The 21,236-nt window shown below is 49.3% G+C and overlaps 1 protein-coding gene across 1 annotated transcript; it reads left to right on the forward strand.

Annotated features, from left to right (window-relative positions):
* Positions 1-5,134: 5,134 nt before the first annotated feature.
* Positions 5,135-6,136, forward strand: GJA4 (gap junction protein alpha 4; the record flags this gene model as incomplete). Its single annotated transcript, XM_080693482.1, has 1 exon — positions 5,135-6,136. One exon carries the CDS (start codon positions 5,135-5,137, stop codon positions 6,134-6,136), a length of 1,002 nt encoding a protein of 333 aa, XP_080549608.1.
* Between the last annotated feature and the right edge of the window lie 15,100 nt (positions 6,137-21,236).

Raw genomic sequence — 21,236 nt, forward strand, 5'->3', positions numbered from 1 at the left:
GTATCACTGGCATGTCCCATATTTTGCTTTATTGTCTATCTCCCCCCAACTAGAATATAAAATCTGTGTTGTGTGTGTGTGTGTGTGTGTGTGTGTGTGTGTGTGTGTGTGTCGGTCGTCCGGTGTCTAGGACAATGCCACAGCACCCAGGGGGTGCAAGGCAAACATTTGTTGAATTAATAAATTCATACGTAGCCAGGCGTGGGGCGCACGCTTGTAATCCCCATGCTTGGGAGGTGGAGACAGGAGGATCACGCAGGTTCGTAGTCAGCCTCGCTGGCTTAAGAGACCCTGTTTCCAAATAAATAAAAAATATAAAATAGGTCTGGGAGTGTAGCCCAAAGGTAGAAGGGCTTCCAGGAATCCTAGTACCACCAAAAAAAAAAAAAATTCATATGTAATTTATAGATGAAATAGCTTGTAATGTAGAGGTATAGCTTGGAGGTAGAATGCCCCTGGGTTCCACCCCCAGTACTAAAAATTCATTCATTCATTCATTAATATGTGACCAGATGTGGTAGCACAAGCTGGGTGTGGTGGCACACGCTTGTAATCCCAACACTTGGGAGGCTGAGAAAGGAGGATCCTGGGTTCATGACCAGCCTCAGCCACTTAGTGAGGCCCTCCACCACTTAGTGAGACCCTGTTTCAAAAATAAAGAAAAAATAGGACTAGGGGTACAACTTGGAGGTAGAATGCCCCTGGGTTCCACCCCCAGTACTACAAAATAAATAAGTAAATTCATATGTGATCAGGTATGGTGGCATATGCTGGTAATTCCAGTACTTGGGAAGCTAAGACAGGAGGATCGCAGGTTTGAGACCACCTTCAGCAACTTAGAAATACCCTCAGCAAGTTAGTGAAACCTGTTTCAAAATTTAAAAAATAAAATAGGGCTGGGGCTCAGAGGTAGAATGCCCCTGAGTTCAATCCCTAGTACCACAAAATAAATTCATTCATTCATATGTGGGTTTACATATTCATATATGCATGTGCCTATATTCTAGGTGCTGGGATGTAGACAGGACCTGACTGCCTGCCCACAAGGGGCTCACAGTGTAACAGGAGAAAGGAAAAGGAGTACAGAATGTTAGTCTGGCAAAATGAGAAGGTTCTAGAGAGCTGTGTTATAACAATGTGGATATATTCAATACCAACGAAGTGCAATTAAAATGTATAAGATTGTAAATTTTATTTTTTAACAATTAGAAACGAACCCTGTACCACTGGCAGTGCCTGAGCCGCCGAGAGCGCAGAGCTCCCCCTCGCCCAGCAGAGGCCAGCATGGGGACTTCTGGGAGAGGTGACATCTCCTCGGAGCAGACCTGAGGGCTGGTGGGACCCGCGTGACGTGCTCGGGCAGTGTGGACAAAAGGCAGGAGCCCGCAGAGCCCCAAGAACCTGAATATGGCTGGCAACAGAGTGGACGTTGGAGCGCTTAGCCGTGCCCTGAAGGCTTGTGAGCAGGGCAGCATGGTGGTCAGATCCCTGGGGGAACCTAGAGGCGGAGGGGAGGGAAGGCAGAGGCCAGGAGACCAGCTGGGAGGCCGCGGCAGCCTGAACAGGGTCAGGGCAGCAGGAAAGGAGGGAAGCGGGAGGTTCTGGGGACATTTCCCCCAGAATGGCTGGGTTGTGGAGAGTATTGTCTTGGCTGGTCTCAGCTCCTTCTTCCTCCAGCTAAGGGGCAGGGGAGTTTTGTGTGTTTTTTATTTGTCTGTGTGTGTGTGTGTTACTGAGGGTTGAACTCAGGTACATTCTACCTCTGAGTTACACCCCCAGCCCTATTTTTTTAATTTTTTATTTTGAAACAGGTTCACACTGTCGAGGGCCTCCATAGACGGCCTCACGAGGTTGCTGAGGCTGGCTGTGAACCTCAATCCTCTGTCTCAGCCTCCCAAGTCCTGGGATGACAAGCATGTGCCGCCACGCCACCACCACCCTGCGGGCAGGTTAATTCAAGGCTGATCTCCAGAGCCCTGAGGAAGGGGTCGAGCAGGGGAGGGTGACTTTCATGTCAACCTCAGCCCTCCACCAGCTGCTCCTCCCTCCTTCCCAGTGGATCGGGTTGGAAAGACTTCGGGAGAGCCGGCCCAGCCCTGGAGAACACTGGAGCAGAGGCCATGGTGGCGTGGTGACAGCCAGCCCCTGGGGACCTCGGTTCCCATGCCCTCAGTGTCAGATCTCAGAGGGCACAGTTGACCGCTTTGGAATCCCAACAGGCCAGGCTCAGCCTGCTCCTGAAGGAGGCCTGGAAGCTAAAGCCCGCTCCACTCAATCCCCCAGGGCACAGCCCTGGAGCTCGGCTCTGAGCCCACCCACGGCCGGAAGCCCACTCCTGGGGCACCCAGCCCGGGAGACCAGGGACTGAATCCCGGGGTGGAGAAGCAGGGACTTTGCCGCCACCGGCGCCAGGCCTCAGCACACACCCGCTCCCTTCCACATCCTTAGCTCCCTGCACTCCCCCCAGACCCACCCACAGGACTGTTATGTTTGTCACGATGTTTTTAGCCACTCACTTAAACCTTTATGTGCAACAGGAAGTGCTCTGACTGGATCCACCATCTGCCCCGCAAAGCAGGTGCTAATCCTGTCCTCATTCTGGGTGGGCACCGAGGCACCAGGGTCTAAGCAATATGCTCAATGGCACGGAGTCCACGGCAGCCTCCCTCTGGCTCCGCCATGAGTCAAGTCTCAGCACTCAGGAGGTAGGGGTCATCTCAAGACCTCTGCCCAGGGCGATGGCACTGCAATCCCAGCGTCTCAGGAGGCTGAGGCGGGAGGATGGCAAGTTGGAGGCCAGCCTGGGCAACTTAGTGAGGCCTTGTCTCAAAATAAGAAAAGAAAAAGGGCTAGGATGTAGATCTGAGGTAGAGCACCCCTTGGTTCAATCCCCAGTACCCCCCCAAAAAAAATTACCCTGGGACCCTTGCCCACACCACCCCTGCCCTGGACACCGCCTTGCCTCCAGAAAAAAAAAGCTTCTAATGAAGTCCCATGACTCACCTGCCACCCCCAAGGAGAGCTTTCCACGTTTATAATTTTACTCCCAAGGCTGACCTGCTCAGTTCCTGCCTCAGCCTGTGAGAGGCAGGCCCGTGGCTAGGGGCTCTACCATGCCCCCTCTTACAAATGCCCACCTGAGCTGTCAGCTGGTGGGGCCACCTGCAGTTAACTCCAGCAAGAGAAGGGAGCCAGGCTGAAGGTCAGCAGGTTCCCCCTCTCCAGGGTGGGGGCCCTAGGGAGCTGCTTAGGAGCCTCTGATTCTGTAACCTGCCCGAGAAACGAGCGATGGCTGAGAAATCTGGAAGGTGTGGGCTGGGGGAGACCGCAGCTGCACCAGGGCCTCTAGGAAGGGTGGGTCCTAATCAACCTTGATGACCAAGTCCTGCACACTACCGCCACCTAGCGACGGTCCCCGCCCGGCCCCGCAGCCCGCCGGGTGCCTGGACCTACAGGTTCTCGCTGTCAGCCTTTCAAATCTACCCTAAAGATCCTGGCCATGAGAACTCCCGTCCACGGCCAAATAAACCGAAGCAGGAGAAGTTTACTGTCTGGAAAACGGTGGGGAGCGCGCAGAGAAAGGGAAAGGGGAGGCTCAGCCCTCCGCGGCCCCCCAAGGACAAGGTCCCTCCAGCCTGGGGTTCAGGGAGCGGCCCCTCCCAGTCCCCGCCCCGTCTCTCCAGCGCTCGCCGCCCTCCCCGCGGTTTCCTGCCCCCACCCCGCCCCTCCGCTATTTAAGACGCCCCTGCCCTGCCCGGAGGTCCTCAGGGCTCCCGCGGGCGTCTGCACCTCCACCTGGGCCGGCCCGGCAGGCAGGCGGTGAGTTGGGGAGGGGGCGTGTGACCCAGTCCTGGCACGTCGGGGCTGACGGGGGCTGAGGCTTGCTAGGGCACCAGCTGCAGCCAGAGCTGCAGGGACAGCGCTCAGCTAGGCTGCTTTGGCCAGGCTCTGTGCTAACCGCGGCGCACTTTGTTTCATTGAATCTCGATGGGAGGGGATACTGCGGGACCCAGCTGTTGTTACTTATTCATCCAAGTCCCCCCTTAGTAAGAAAGAGGCAAGATCTGAACCCAGGTGTGGCTCCAGAGCCTGGCTCTAAAAAGCTTTGCCCCAGAAGAGGCGTCTCCCTCCTATCCCGGCACGTTCCTTCTCTCTAAATGTTCTGGAAACCTTGTGGCCTGGGCTTCCACACTGCCTAGACAATTCCTCTCAAGAGTCTAGAATTTGGTGGCAATGGCTTTGGAAGTGGGGGACAGACAGACGGACGGGGTAGAGACAGGACAGGACCAAGCGGCCCTACTTAAGTTGCAGGTGGTCTTTATTGTTGACAGGTGGAATTAATGGATGACGCTGCTTTCAACCTCTAAAACCCTCCTTACGCCCATTCCCTGCCTCCACTGCAGGCAGAGATTAGGGAGAGGCCACCTGCGTGGGACACGATGGGGAGCAGGGGCCCAGGCTTTGAGTCCCCCCAAAACCGGAGGCCCCTCCCAGCCACTCTACCACCCCACCCACTCAGCCTGCTATTCTGGAGTAGCCAGCCTTGAGCAAAAAGGGAGAAGGAGCCGGGCATGGTGGTGCACACTTGTAATTCCAATACTTGAGAGGCTGAGACAGAATGATCGTAGGTTCAAGACCAGTCTCAGCAACTTGGCGAGACCCTCTTTCAAAACTTAAAAAACAAAACAAAACCAAAAAAAAAAAAAAAACCCTGTGTGGGGTGTAGCTAGAAAGTAGAATACCCCTGAGTTCAATCCCCAGGACCACAAAAAAGGAGGGGGGGGTATGGCCCACCCTCAGGTTCTCTGTGTCCATAAGCAAAGGAGCCTCAACTCAGATCTCCTTGGGCTGTGGTCATCCTGGGAGTCTGGCTGGGAACAAGTGAGCATAAACGTGTAATTAGACACAAACCCTGGCAGCCCTGTACCCTGCGGCCATCACACAGAGCTTTGCTTTGGGCCCTGACTCTTAAGTGCTGAGTCTCATCACAGGGAGATCGGCATGCCATACCCCACACACACACATGCACGCACGCATTTGCACACACACAGGCTTATTGCTAGGACGAGCTGGGAAGGATGCTCCGCTGCCACGCTGATGCATTCTGTCTTCTTGCAGAGGGAGGCCGGGAGCCATGGGTGACTGGGGCTTCCTCGAGAAGCTGCTGGACCAGGTCCAGGAGCACTCCACCGTGGTGGGCAAGATCTGGCTGACGGTGCTCTTCATCTTCCGCATCCTCATCCTGGGCCTGGCCGGAGAGTCCGTGTGGGGCGACGAGCAGTCGGATTTTGAGTGTAACACGGCCCAGCCGGGCTGCACCAACGTCTGCTATGACCAGGCCTTCCCCATCTCCCACATCCGCTACTGGGTGCTGCAGTTCCTCTTCGTCAGCACGCCCACCCTGGTCTACCTGGGCCACGTCATTTACCTGTCCCGGCGGGAGGAGCGGCTGCGGCAGAAGGAGGGGGAGCTGCGGGCCCTGCCAGCCAAGGACCCCCAGGTGGAGCGGGCGCTAGCAGCCATAGAGCGGCAGATGGCCAAAATCTCTGTGGCGGAAGATGGTCGCCTGCGGATCCGGGGGGCGCTGATGGGCACCTACGTGGCCAGCGTGCTGTGCAAGAGCGTCCTGGAGGCAGGCTTCCTCTATGGCCAGTGGCGCCTGTATGGCTGGACCATGCAGCCCGTGTTTGTGTGCCAGCGTGCGCCCTGCCCCTACCTCGTGGACTGCTTTGTCTCACGCCCCACGGAGAAGACCATCTTCATCATCTTCATGCTGGTAGTCGGACTCATCTCCCTGGTGCTCAACCTGCTGGAGCTGGTGCACCTGCTGGGCCGCTGTCTCAGCCGGGGGATAAAGGCGCGGCAGGGCCGGGACGCCCCCCCAGCCCAGGGCGCTTCCTCGGACCCTTACCCTGAACAGGTCTTCTTCTACCTCCCCATGGGCGAGGGGCCCTCGTCCCCACCTTGTCCCACCTACAGTGGGCTGTCATCCAGTGAGCAGAACTGGGCCAACCTGACCACTGAGGAGAGGCTGGCGTCATCCAGGCCCCCCCTCTTCCTGGACCCACCCCCCCAGAGTGGCAGGAAATCCCCCAGCCGCCCCAGCAGCTCTGCCTCCAAGAAGCAGTATGTGTAGGGCTTATATCACTCAAAAGAGGGGTCCTGAGAAGCCTGGCTGCCTTGGACAGCCCCTCTGCAAAGACTTTGTGGGATGATTGGGCTGGCAAAGAGGATGCTTGATGCCAGAGGGCCACGGCAGGTGGTGTTTGAATGTCCTGGTGACCCTAGGGCATGGTGGCTTCCCTGCCCCGGCACAGGCTGCCGTGGGCCCTCTGACCTTGCCACCTGATCCAGAGGAACCCAAAGCCAACTTACTCTACTTCTACCCTTACGGAACAGTTGCCTCTGCCCGGGGTGTCCTCACCCCCTCTGTTCATGGGAAAAAGCTGCTGGAGGCTGCGGGTCACCTTGGTCACGGGCAGAGCCGCGCGGGACGGGTCCTGTCCAGGGGACTGGCGCCTTGTCTTCGTCACTCCTTCCTAGTTCCGCTGTTTATGCTTCTAAAATAAACAGGACTTGATCACAGTGAGGTGTGTGTTGATGCTGTCACGGTGTGCCTCGGGCGGGGGTAAAAGAGACAGTTATTTTGCCCAGACTTCCTTTTTTTTTTTTTTTTTTTTTTTCAGGCCTGTCTTTTGGTCTCTGCAGCCCCAACTCCAGCCAGCACCTTAAGCCCTCAAATTCCTGCGCTCAACCACTTAGCAACCTCAGAGATCCTGGGTCTGAGCTCTATACCTTTTGAAAGGCCACCAGCTCAACCCTCCACGGTCTAATTCAGATGCAGCCTGAAACCATCCTGCCTCATCCTGGACCCCTCGTCATCTGGGGAGGGAGGTTTCCGTCACTTGTCCTTTCTACTTTGGCCCCTTCTGGTCTGCGCGTCAGAGGAGCAGCTCAAGGGTGTGCACGATAGCTCCTCCCCATGCACCCGAAACTCCCCTGGGGAGAGCAGACCTTGGCAGCCCAGAGGTCCTTCCCCCACTTTTCCAAACCTCATGGTCCTTTAAACCCTAGCACACCTGGAAAAGGCAAAACCTTACTGCATTACAAGAGGCAGATTAGGAAGAGAGCCCTGCATTTAAATGCTGTCTCCAACATGTCAGCCATTTGTACGTGGTCGGTCATTTTGCTTCTGAGTCTGTTTCCCTAAACCAGTGACAATAATAAGCAACGGCGTGTGGCCATTCCTGGCTGTAGTAGTCAAGCAGTAAGATGCAGCTCACATTCTTCAGCCAGGTTGGGAAGCACCTTGTGCAGGAAGCCCTCCCCTCGGGGCTCTCCTGCTCGGAGCTTGGCCTTGGGGCTGGGGTCAGGCTGGGGCTCAGGACCTGGAGCTTGGACAAAACTAGACTGAGATCCAGATGGTGGCCACACAAACCCGAGGGCAAATGAGTGGGGGCTTAAGGGTGCGGGTGGTGTAGCGGGATGGGACGACATGGTTCTGGAAGGGGCAGGGCAGTAGGAAGACCCCTGCAGGGAAGAGCAGCTATGGGCGCCCTCCTCCCTGACCTCCTTGGCTGGAGCTGACGTGCAGAGGAGCCCACTCTCACCGTCCTGAGACCAGATGGCCGAGGTCCAGGTATCTGAAGGCTGGCTCAGGCTGTCAGGGGGAATCTGTCCCATGCCTCTCTCCTGGACCCTGGTAGTTTATTTTTGCTTTTCTTGGCTTCTAGAATCACCATCCTGTCACTGTTCTGTACATATCTTTGTGTTAGAATTTCCTCGTCTAAATAAGGACACAGATCATATTGGATTTAGATCCACTGTAATGCATTCAGTTTAACTTAATTTCCCCTGGAAAGACTCTTCCCAAGAAAAGTTACAACATGAGAAACTGGGAATCAGGATTTTGATGTATCTTTGGGGGGGTGCACAATTCAACTCATACTGCACCCCTGTCCCCTTCGCCTCCACGCTCAGTTCAGGGAGGCCGAGGAGGACATTCAGTGGGTGTGGGATTCCGGCCCCTGCGTGGGGAGTGGCCAGCACAGAACACAGCAGGCTCACACCTGGCCTCTTCCCTGGCTAACCCTGCCAACCAGTACCTCAGGTGGTAACCAGTACCTCAGGTGGTAACAGGCTCAATCACAGATCTGCCCTTGGACCCCTGCCTCCCTCAGTGCTCACACTCCCCTGCCTGTCTCCTATGGCAGCGAGTTCTGAGGAGTGTTACTTGGGGGAACTCATCACAAATTATCAATCTGCAGCCAATGAGTAATGCGCCGTTTTTCATGAATCCTAATAGATTTGAGGTTCATTTTTCCTTTTTTTCCTTTTTTTTTTTTTTTGAGGTACTGAGGGTTGAACCCAGGAGCATTCTACCTCTGAGCTACACCCCCAGCCCTTTTTTTGAGTTTTTGTTTGTTTTTGTTTTAATTTTGAAACAAAATCTTACTAGGTTGCAGAGGATCTCGTTAAATTGCTGAAGGTAAAATTGTGGAACCAACTTTGGTGTCCCTCAACAGATGAATGGATTACAAAATTAGGGGATATATACACACCATGGAATTCTACTCAGCAATCAAGAACAAAATAATGTCATTTAAAGAAAAATGGTTGGACCTGGAGAACATGCTGAGTATGATTGCACAGAAAGTGAAGGGTCAAATGTCTTCTCTTCTGAAGGTAGGGAGTAATCACAATACCAGAGAGACTTCAGGTAATGGAGGAGATGCTCTCGTGGAACCAGGAAGATGTCTAGGGGAGGGGGCACGAGGAAGGATCAGTGAAGGAATCACTTCCATGGACATGGTATACATATGTGAGAACACCAATGTCAATCTCAATACCCTGTGTGGGGAAGGGGGGAAGGAGGAGGGAGCCGGGGAAAGCCACCACCAGGAACTACATTATCATGTGAGACTATAGTGCACCAATAAAAGTACTAAAAAAGTAATTTGCTGAGGCTGGCTGTGAAGCTGCACTCCTCCTGTTTTAGCTGCCATAATTAGTTTAATCATTAACAAATGATTTCAAATTATGAAATTATAAACCATTTATAATTACCAATGAAGCACTGGGATTACAGGCCTGAGCCACCACACCCAGCACAAGTAAATTTCTTTAAAAAGATCACGGCTTGTTGCTTGAATCCTCGATCCTGGGCAGGAAAATAGGCCTGGGTGACATGAAGCACACTAGGGACTTTGCATGACCTGGGGCCATCCTGTCTGTGGCCCATGGGAGCACATGCATGTCCTGGGTTGCACGTAAAGCAGAGCTGTCCCGTTGAGTGACGTCAAAACTTCTCCCCCATCTAACGCACTGCTCGCCAGCTGCCGGGTTGCTGATCCCACGGTTCTGCCACTGGCCTCCAGTTCCTTGGCCAGGGGCTTTCATTTCCTTTTCTTGCCAACCTCGTTCTGGCCAGTGACACTAGCAGGAAGAGAGACCTCCTCAAAGAACTGCCCAGACATCTTCCTCCACCTTTAAGCTTCTCACACCAGCCTAGGTTCAGACCCCTAGAGCCGGTGTTGCAGCTGTCCTAGCCTTCCCATGCACAGGCCACTGGAGCCTGTGCTCCCTGGCCTCCAGCCAGCCCCGAGGGCCAGACATTTCCAAACACCTGCAGCTTGTCCTCTTAACATGGGCCCCTCTCCCCCACATACCAGACAGGACAGTCTAGGTGATCAGAAACCAGATTATCTTTCCTCATCTCCAAACTTCTACCTCTATCAATGTAACCGAGGACTGTGTTAACTTCTGAAATTTCTTCTCTTTTTCATATATGGATTTTTAAAGAATTATCTTTCTCTCTGTATGTGTGTTTATTTACAGATTGAACCAGGTACATTCAACCTCCTAGATACACCTCCAGGCCATTTTATTTTTTGTTTTGAAACAGGGTCTTGGTAGGTTGCTGAGAGTCTTACTATGCTATTGAGACTGGTCTGGAACCTGTGATCCTCTTGTCTCAGCCTTCCAACTACTTCAATTCCAGGTGTGCACCATCCACCTGGCTTGTTTGGGATCTTAAATGTAAATAGTGCAGGATCGCTGCAGGCAACAAGGGCCACCATCCAGGAATAAGATATTCAGAAGTTGTTCCTTGCAGCCTTCTTCCACAAGTGTTTACATAAAATCTGTGCCTAAGCCAGGCGTTGTGGAGCATGCTTGTAATCCCAGTGCTTGGGAGGATGAGACAGGAGGATTACAGGTTCTCAGCCAGCCTCAGCCACTTAGGCCCTCCACAACTGAGTGAAACCCTGTTTCAAAATAGAGAATAAAAAATAGGGCTGAGGGTACAGCTCAGGGGTAGAAGGCCCCTGGGTTCAATCCCCAGTAATGCCCCCCAAAAAAATCTGTGCCTAAAATTTTATATCCATGAACCCGGATCCTCCTGTCTCAGCCTCCCAAATGCTGGGATTACAAGCTTGCGCCACCACGCCCAGTTCTAGATATTTAGAATGTTTACAACTATCAATCTTCTATAATAAATTGTGTTGTGATATAGGTGCCTGTACATAATTTTTTTCCAAATGACTATTTTTTGTTGGTGCTGGGGAAGGAACCCAGGGCATTCTACCTCCGAGCTACACCTCCAGCTTTATTTTTTATTATTTATTTATTTATTTTTGCAGATCTGGGGATGGAATCCAGGGGCATTCTACCTCCGAGCTACACTCCCTTCCCCATTTTTTACTCTATTTTAAAACAGGGTCGCATTGAGCTGCAAAGGGCCTCACTACATAGCTGAGGCTGTCCGTGAACCGCGATCCTCCCGTCTCAGCCTCCCAAATGCGGGGATTACAAGTGTGCACCACCAAGCCTGGCTTCCAAAAGCCTATTTTCTTAAAAGAAAGATATTCCAAGAAGTGCAATTACTGGGTCAAAAGGTATGAAATTTTAAATAAAAAGAAATTTAGGGGCTTTTTTCATGATGGTGAAAGTGATTCATTAAAGATGATTCAGAAATGAGGAAAAGCACCAGAAAATTACAAGAAGTGAAGGCACCAGTCCCGCCCCAGTGGATGGAGGGGGGGCCACCAACTCAGGAGAGCTGGCTGAGTGCAGCGAGGCCTGGCCCACCTCATCCCAAGGAGGGCACCCTCTCCCCTTCCATGGGAGGATGGAAGAGTGATTCCTAGAGAGAGAAAACAGAGGTGAGAACTCAAAAAAACGACAGAAGAATTACACTGGATGTGAGCCTCAGCCCCCACCCCATTTGATTCCCCGCAGCCCTGGCTGATGACTAGAGCTGAGGAAAGAGGACCCGACCCGGGCTGAAGGTGGTAGAAGGCCCCTCAGCACTGGAGGGTGAGGAGGGAGGAGCCCGGGGAGCATCCAGGCAGAGGGGTCCTCCGGCTCTGAAGAGGGAGGGGCTTGGTGCTGTGGGTCCTGCTCAGGCTAGTTTCTGGTATGTGCTACCTAGTTGCTTTCCAGAAGAAAAAAAAATTATGTACATGTTCAACAGCATTGTATGAACATGCTTATTTCAAGGCACTCACAGTAACACTATTATTTTCTTTTTCCCTCTGATACTGGGAATTAAACCCAGGGCCTAGCCAGGCATGGTGGCTCAGGTTTGAAATTTCAGTACTTGGGAGGCTGAAAAAGGAGGATTGCAGGTTAGTGACCAGCCTCAGCAACTTAGTGAGGCCCTCTTCAAGTTAGTGAGACCCCGTTTCAAAAATAAGATAAAAGCCGGGCGTGGTGGCACACACTTGTAATTCCAGCATTTGGGAGGCTGAGACCAGAGGATCGCGGTTCACAGGCAGTCTCAGCTACTTAGTGATGCCCTTTGCAACTCAGTGAGACCCGGTTTCAAAATATAGAATAAAAAAATAGGGCAGGGGTGTAGCTCAGAGGTCAAATGCCCCTGGGTTCCATCCCCAGACCCACAAAAATAAATAAATAAATAAATAAATAAATAAATAAGCCAGGCGTGGTGGTGCACGCTTGTAATCCCCGCACTTGGGAGGCGAAGACAGGAGGATCGCACAGGTTCGAAGCCAGCCTCACTGGCTTAAGTCACCCTGTTTCCAAATTAAAAAAATATATAAAAATAGGTCTGGGAGTATAGCCCACAGTTCCACCAAATAAATAAATAAATAAATAAATAAATATAAATAAAATAATAAGCCAGGTGTGGTGGTGCACACTTGTAATCCCAGTACTTGGAAGGCTGAGACAGGAGAATAGCACAGGTTTGAAGACAGCCTAGGCTACTTAGTGATGGAACCCAGGAGCATTCTACCTCCGAGCTACACCACTAGCCCTACTTTTTATTCTTTATTTTGAAACAGGGTCTCATTGAGTTGTAGAGGGCCTCACTGAGTAGCTGAGGCTGTCCGTGAACCATGATCCTCTGGTCTCAGCCTCCTGAATGCTGGGATTATAAGCCTACACACCCGACTAGAGGGCAGACATTTTAACACATACTTTTCAGCACTTGTGTTTCTTCTGTGATTTTCCCCCCCATTTTTCTAGCAGGTTAGTGTTTTCTGATTCATTTGTTTAAGCTCTTTACAGAGAGAGAGTACTCTGGTCTGAATGTGCCCCCCCTTCATATCTGGAAGTCCTCATTCCCACAGCATGGACTAGGAGGCGGGGCCTTTGAGAGATGAGATCTTGAGGGAGGACCATTGTGAATGAGATTAATGTCCTTATGAAAAAGGTCTGAGTCTCAAGGATCAAAGGTTCAAGGACAGCTTCAGCAAGTAGTAAAACTTACATCAATCTAGCAAGACCCTATTTCCAAATAAGAAATAAAGTCAGGCTGGGGTATAGCTCAAAGATAGAATGCCTCTGGGTTCAATCCCCAGTACCACAGGAAGAAAGAAAGGAAAAGGTCGGGCGTGGTGGTGCACGCTTGTAATCCCCGCGCTTGGGAGGCAGAGACAGGAGGATCACACTGGTTCCGCGCTTGGGAGGCAGAGACAGGAGGATCACACTGGTTCGAAGCCAGCCGCGCTGTCTTAAGAGACCCTTTTTCCAAAAAAAATAAAAATATAGAAATGGGTCTGGGAGTGTAGCCTGGAAGTAGAAGGGCTCCCAGGAACCCCAGTACCACCCAAAAAAAAAAAAAGTTTTTTCTCTGTGTGTCATTTTGTCTGCATTTCTATGTTAGTTGAATTTATCAAGGTTTTCCTTTTCAATAGTCTGTATGCCTTAGCACTCTACCTTACATTAATTTTAGTGAAGTACTAACTTTACCCCTCAAATAACCCATGGTTCCAGCAGAACTTATTGGCCATCCTTTCCACACTCATTTGTGAAATCAATATTACCATATACCACGAGTGCGTGTGTGTGCGTGTGTGTGCATGCATGTGCGTGTGTGCGCACGTGTGTGTGTGTGTGTGTGTGTGTGTGTGTGTGTGTGTTACTAGGGGTTGAACCCAGGGGCATTCTACCTCAGAGCTACACCCCCAGCCCTTCTTATTTTTTGTTTGGAAACAAGGTCTCACTAAGCTGCTGAGAAATCTCACTACACTGCTGAGGCTGGCCTCAAACCTGGGATCCTCCTGTCTCAGTTTTCAAAGTCCTGGGATTATAGGTATGTGCCACCACGCCCTGCTTATATACTACTCTTCCTTCCTTCCTTCCTTCCTCCTTCCTCCCTCCCTCCCTCCTTCCCTTCCTTCATTCCTTCTTTCCTTGTGCTAGGGATTGAACCCAGGAGCATTCTACCTCTGAACTACATCCCCAGCCCTAGTTTATTTTTTATTTGGAAACAGGATCTTTCTAGGTTGCTCAAGGTCTCACTACATTGCTGAGGCTGTCCTTGAATTTTCTATCCTCCTGTCTCAGCCTCCCAAGTACTGAGATTACAGGAATATGCCACCATGCCCGGGTCATGTGCTACATTTTTATACCTATTTCTAGACTGCCTATAATTCTGTTTCACTGATCTGTCATTTTATATAATACTACCAGCCTTTTCATTAGGGTAGCTTTGCAACACATCTTAATAAATATCTGATAGAATACATTCTCCTTTTATTAATTTTACTTTTCTTGAGTATCCTGGAAGCCAGGCATCGAGTGTGTGAGTGTGTGTGTGTGTGTGTGTGTGTGAGTGTGTGTGAGTGTGTGAGTGTGTGTGTGTGTGTGTGTGTGTGTGTGTGTGTGTGGTGTATAAGGCATGTGTTTGGAAGGGTAATTTCTGTGAAATCTGACAGACCTATGGGATCTGGGAGTTCCCCAAGGAAATAAACAACTAGAGGCCATAAAATGAAGGTCACAGTCAGGAGCCATTCCTACAGAATATCCGAACAGCTTTTTAGTTTTTTCATTATCTTAGGTTTTTTTGGGGGGGCGGGAGAGAGTACGAACGCAGTCCCCCACTACCACAAATTATGCAGTCGAGTTTCCCACATTTGGGGAAATCACAGGGGTCAGCACATCCAGAGTGCAATGGATAAGCCTCGCCCTGGGAAAACCACCTTCGTGATCATGGTATCTCCCCTGCCAGGTAAGTATTAGCTCAGTTTTTATTTGCCTTACTGAACTGGTTAGAACCTCCAATATGTTTTATCAAGAAAAAGATATATCAAGAAAAAGATACAAAAATCAATAAAAGATATAAAAATGTCCCTTATAACCCTTGCCTGTACACAGGACAGGCTCTCTATTATCAACGTTCCCCATCAGCAGGGTACATTTGTTATAATTGATGAGCCTGCCTATATTAACACATTATCATCACCCAAGTCTATAGATTATAATTAGGGCTCCCTCTTAGTCAAACAGATTTTAGTGGCCCTTTCTGGGAGGTGCTAGAGATGGAACCCAAGGCCTTGTGCATGCTGGAACTACACTTCCAGCCCTAGTGACTTTCTTAAATATGAGAACGCTGCTGAGAATTTCTTGAGAAGCACAACCTATGTCAAAGTGTCTGAAATAAACAGAATAAAGCTTCCCAGAGGAGAGAGGTTTTGCATAAAGAATAAAACATTTTTATAAAACTCTCACTGCTTTGTCCATGAAACAATATTTCAGGGATAATTAATATTTAAAACAATTAATATTTATAATATTAGATATCATAGGATCATATTATTTATATAATAATATTTGTGATGATTAATTTTTAGTGATACTGGGGATTGAACCCAGGAGCATTCTACCTCTAAGGTATACCCCCAGTCCTATTTTTTATTCTTTATTTTTTAAACAGGGTCTCATTAAGTTGCAAAACGCCTCACTAAGTAGCTGAGGCTGGCCGTGAACCTGCAATCCTCCTATCTCAGCCTCCCAAGTACTAGGATTACAAGCATGCTCCACCAAACCTCGTGTGATGATTAATACTTATAATAAGTAATATTTATCCATGAAATAAGAAGGTCAGGCTCTAAGAAAGAAACAACAAACCAAGTTACTAGATATTAAAAGCATAAGAGCAGAATTGAAGACTTCAGTAGACAAATTGAAAGCTAGTTAAGCAACTCACTAGAAACCAGAGTAAAAGACAAAGAGCCGGGAGTGGTGGTGCACACTTGTAACCCCAGTACTTAGGAGGCTGAGGCAGGAGGATGTTAAGTTGAAGGATAGCCTCAGCCACTTAGCGAGACTCTCAGTAACCTAGTGAGACCCTGTTTCAACAACAAAAAATTAAAATAGGTCTGGGGTTGAAACTCAAGCATAGAACACCTCTGGGTTTAATCCCCAGTACCACAAAAAAAAATAGAAATAAAACAAATATAGAGACATTAGAAAAGAATATAAAAGTGCTAAGAGGTCCAGTCCAGGATGTCCAACTAACAGGAGTTCTAGAAATAGAAAATACCAGGAGTATAAGTAACCAAAATAAAAATGTAATACTTTCTAGACTGACAGGACCACTCAGTGTCCAGCTCAGTAAATGGATTTAGGCGCACGCTAGTGAAGAGTTTCAGAACACCAGAGACAAAGAGCTGCCCCTCTGAGTTTCCAGAGACAGAGCACAGAGTTCCACACACAATCTCAACAATAAGAAGGGCATCCGACTGCAACATTAGACGTCACAAGATAATGCAGCAAAGCCCCCAGGTTTTCATGGAACTTGATTTTCAACCTGGAATCCTGTCCTTGAGCCTGCAATTGTTTTCATACTCAGGTTGTTGGATGTTTTTAACCAATTTCTCTGTAAAGCCAACTAGACTCAAGGCCTTTGTGTGTGTGTGTGTGTGTGTGTGTGTGTGTGTGTGTGTGTGTGAGTCTGGGGATGGAACCCAGGGGCATTTGACCTCCGAGCTACACCCCCTGCCCTATTTTGTATTCTTTATTTTGAAACAGGGTCTCGCTAAGGTATAGAGGGCCTCACTAAGTAGCGGAGGCTGTCCGAGAACCACGATCTCTGGTCTCAGCCTCCAGAATGCTGGGATTACAAGCGTGCGCCATCACACCCGGCCTCGGGGCCTTTTTTATATGTTATCCTTCAAAAACAGTTTGACTGTCTTCAGCAACAATTTGTCTATTCAAATTCTTCATCATGAATTTATCTTGGTAATGTGTACTTCCTCACCCAAATAATAATAATCATCATAATAATCATCATCATCATTTGCCTATAGGAATTCAGTGTTTAGACATACTTATCTCATCACACCATATATCCTCATTTTGTTTATACTTCAGTGAAAATTCCAAAATAGCATCATTCCTTGGCTTCTGCGCCATGTGGAGATGTTTTGTAATCAGAGTTGTGCTCCTTTACTAGTATAATTAGAGAGCTTTTCAACTCAAATCCCTGAGCCTTTTACAAGTGGTCTGCCACTAAGCTGTTACAAAGCGTGAGCTTGTGCAACTGGGAATCTGGGCAGTAAAAGTGACAGATCTGACATCTGCACCCATTAAATGTCATCGCGTCCAGTTTGGCTCATTGAGCTAACTGACAAGAACCATCCTCTTAAATCCGGATTCTGTCATCACAAGTATTAATCACTCCTAGCCTTGATAAATCAGATTTATTCCTCATCTGATCAATCTAAGGAGCTTAAAACAACTGAATGGCCTTTCCTGGTGGAGAGGATGCTGATCCCTAGGTCTGGGTGTTTGAGGTCTTTGTTGAGTGCAAAAGGGCCGTATGGATCCAGGCGTGGTGGCGCATACTTGTAATCCCAGCATTCGGGAGGCTGAGACAGGAGGATCGTGGTTCGTGGCCAGCCTCAGCTACATAGTGAGTAGGACCCTCTGCAACTCAGTGAGACCCTGTTTCAAAATAAAGAGTAAAACATAGGGCTGGGGTGTAGCTCAGAGGGAGAATGCCCCTGGGTTCCATCTCCAGTACTGAAAAAAAAAGCCATATGCTGTGTCCCACCACCCACCACGAGACACGGAAGCAGCAGAACAGAGTGTCCCAAAGAGCCCAACTTTGGGGAAAACAGTTATCTAGGCCATTCAGTGAGCTCAGGGAGCCTCAATTTCACTCAGCAAAGACCCTAAGGAATCCCTAAAACCAGAAAGGGTACCTCTCACGGGGAGGGAGGGCGAATTCCCAGGACAGGGGACGAGGGCAGGCAGACCCAGGAAGCCAAGCCCAGCACAGAGTCTACACAGCTCCCCAAGCAGAGCGGCCCAGGCGCCAGTCAGGATCATAGGTGCAAAGACCACGTTTTGATCTTGGGGATCAAGAACCGAGCATAACTAGACAGGCTGGCCTCCAGGACAGAGAAGATGACAGCAGAGCATTGCAGAAGCAGACACACGGACAGTAGAGACAAGAGTGGACAGACCAAGACCGAGAACTCTCCCGACCCGGCCACGTCACCCGTGAGACTTTGGACTAAATAATACAATGGTGTTTCAGAGTGAATTTTTTTTAAAGCATCTATTATTCACATATTTAAAGCATACCAACATTTTCTCAACTCTGTTTATACTATTCATTACTATTTGCTAGGCCAAGGACCTCAAAAAGTGAAAGTGGCTGGGGTTTTTTGGCATGGGAAAGTCTTTGAAAGGAGGCAGGAAACCCCACCGCGGAGTCTGACATCCTAGATTTCTAGGTCTTGCTTGCTAGACCGGGAGTTCCCTGAGGGCTGGGACTAGGTGTCCCCAGTACCCAGAATTGGTTCCTATAAACAGCAGCCACTTTCTGAACCAGGAAAACAAGCTCATTAAAGTTTATAGAATTGAATTGAACTGAACTCAGGTATTCAGATGGAGCTAGTGTGGTCCTATTGAAAAGAGTAAAGTCCACTGCAGACTATGAAGAAGGAGAAGACAGGGGAGAACTGTCCTAACCATGGCCAGTTTAGAAGAACATTCCAAAATATTGCCTGAGAGGCATTCATGGGGCCTGGGGTGGGGACAGGCAGGGGGCTGTCAATCAGAGACTCAGCCTACTTGAGGACAGAATCTTCTCTGGATCAGCAGCTATCTCTGAACAGACATCTGAGTGCCTTCCTGTCCTAAGACAGATTGAAGCAGGCTCCATCTCCCATGATAGAAATCAAAGTGGCAAGACAGTACGTCTTCCTTGCAACCAGGCCTTGGCCATGACTTGCATGAGCCAATTGTATGTTCCTACCCAGGACTCTCCAGGAAGAGCTGCAAAGATGCAGGGCAGGGAGAGAAGCCCGGTGCATGACGTTGAGTGTCTGGGGACTACAGAATCCAGCATCGCCAGCTCAGGAGTCCTAACCAAATCACTTTCCTGCTGGTGGTATCTTGGCTGTGTCTTAGAACATCTGTGCTGCTATAACAAAATACCCGAGACTGGGAGGTTATAAAGAACAGAAATTGATTACACACATTTCCAGAGGTTGGGAAGTCCAAGGTCAAGGTGCTGGCAGCTTCAGTGCCTAGTGAGGGCCTGGTCTCTGCTGCTAAGATGACACCTTGCCGATTTATCCTCCTGAGAGGACTATGTCTTCACATGGTGAAGTGGATAGAAGGACAAAAGGAGGGGCCTGACTGCTCCCCCCAGCCCTTTTATAAAGTTGAAAATCCCCTTCACAAGGGCTGTACCCTCACCACTTAAAAAAAAAAGTCCTAATTAACCTTTTACTGACCACACTAGTGTCAAGTCTCAAACATTTGAACCATAACAGCTGGGCGTTTTCTTCCTTACACCCTGTCAAGCCCAGTTCTCAGTCTTTCCATCAATTTTACAAGTTATATAACACCTTTCTAATTAAAATTCTTTTCTATTAAATTAATCAGAGTTCAGTTCTATCACTTTCAACCAAAAGCCTTGATTGATACAAACTTGTATAATTCTCTAACTCAGTCCATAAATAGCATTACCCAGCTGTATCATCCCTAAAGAAATAAGGGGACGGTAAAGCGCCATGTCCCCGAATGCCCCCTCTCTGTTTTCAAAAACCTCGCCAAGTCAAGGAAACAGTGAGAGCAATCCCAGGCCGGAAAATGCTGATATACATCCTCTTGAAGGCCGCCAGCTTTCCCTCACGCACACTGGGAACGAGGGTGAGCTAGTGTCATCTGTAGACGCCACTTCTGTGCACGTGTGCCAGGACAGGTGCTTCTTGGGATGCGGGTCACACAAGCAGACTGAGCTGAGGGTGACGATGTCGCTGCCTCTCAGCCTGACACACGAAGCTCTCTCTGGGTGGGGACGGTGGGGCACTGGGCACTGCGGGAAGGATACACGTCACTCCTCCGGCCCTCTGGGCTCTGGACAAAACACCCTGAGGGAGAGGAGGTGCTGGCTGGGCAAGCACTGTGAGGGACCGAGGTGCTGTCAGCCTGTCGCCACTGACCTCTTCTTGGAGCTCTTATAAGCTTTCCCCAATAAATCTGATGTCTCCCATGCTGTCTCCAGGTACTCTCTTTGGCCTGTCAGCAACCTACACCACTGCCCTGGCACAAATGGGCTGTGGATGGGACACCAAGCCTGGGTTAAAAAGTTAACCAGAACAGAGACTAGGACAGAGCCCTAAAGCAGGCCGCAGGAGACCTTCCCTCATCTATTTTTCTGAAGCTTTAGGAAAACAATTCTGACTGACACCAGAAATTACTTTGACTAACATAATATCACACATACAACTTTAATGATGTGGTATTTCTAAACAGCATGGCTATTCATTCAACAAATATTTATTGAGGGCTTATGATATTCTAAGCACTAGACTGAGCTTTGGATAGAGAGAGAAAACAATCCACCCCTGGTCTTTGTCTATAAGAAGTCTATAGTCTAATATGGAAAACAAGTTAAATAAGGCATATACGCAATTGAAAAATGCTATGAAAGAAAATAATTTTTCCAGGAGGGGGAATAACAGGGATATTTAATTTATTGGAGTATTCTGAAGAAATGAGTCCTGAAGTAAAAACAAGGATTTAGAGAGAAGGGACCTGGGGTGGGGGATCCAGAAAGAGAAGAAGAGATGTAGACAAAAGTGAGAAGAGGAGCTGGGATGCCCTGCGCCAGAGAGAGGTGCCAGAGACATCTTTACAAACACCTTTCTAGAGCACAGCTGAGCTGAAAAGAAAGAAAAAGCAAGAGGAAACGTTAAACTGAATGCATAGAGGGCACCAACGCTTCCAGCTGCCCTGCTCTTGGTGCCTGGGGATGGGCTTTTAATGACAGTGTGGGAATAAGACACAAGCTTTGGCCCACATGGGAAGTTGGAACGGAGACTTCTGTGTAAAGCCAGCTCTCTCCTTTTTCACCTCCCCCTTCCTCTCCCTCGCTCCTGTGATTCTAGTAGAGGAGGAAATGCCTCCTCTGAGATTAAGTAACCCAAACCTATTCTTACATGCATTCAAAGTTTTGAATTCTACTCCCTGCAATGTCAGGAAATTGGCATAATAACTAGTCCTTGGCCAATATGACCCTTAAGGCACCTGGAAGAAAGTGACAGAAAATCATTCTTGAGGGAAAATTTCCTCCAGCCAGGCCACATGGAAGTCCACCCAAAAGCCCTACCATGCCAGGCGTGGTGGCGCACGCTTGTAATCCCAGTCCTGGGGAGGCTCAGACAGGAGGATCACAGGTTCGAAGACAGTCTCAGCTACTTAGTGAGGCCCTTCACAACTTAGAGGGATCCTGTCTCAAAATAAAGAATAAAAAAAATAGGACTGAGGGTCTTCAGTACCACACACAAAAAAAGTACTACCATATCTGGATAACAATTTGAAATAACATCCACACAAGGAAACAACACACCATGAATGAGAGAACGCAGAAGCAAAATGCAAAGAATCTGCCCTCCCAACGCTTCAAGTCGCTGCACCATTGGGCAGGGCTTGATGCAGGTGCTACACTGAGTTAGGGCTCCAGTCTT

The sequence above is a fragment of the Muscardinus avellanarius genome (assembly GCF_963383645.1).
Source record: "Muscardinus avellanarius genome assembly, chromosome: 3".
NCBI classification, from domain to species: Eukaryota; Metazoa; Chordata; class Mammalia; order Rodentia; family Gliridae; genus Muscardinus; species Muscardinus avellanarius.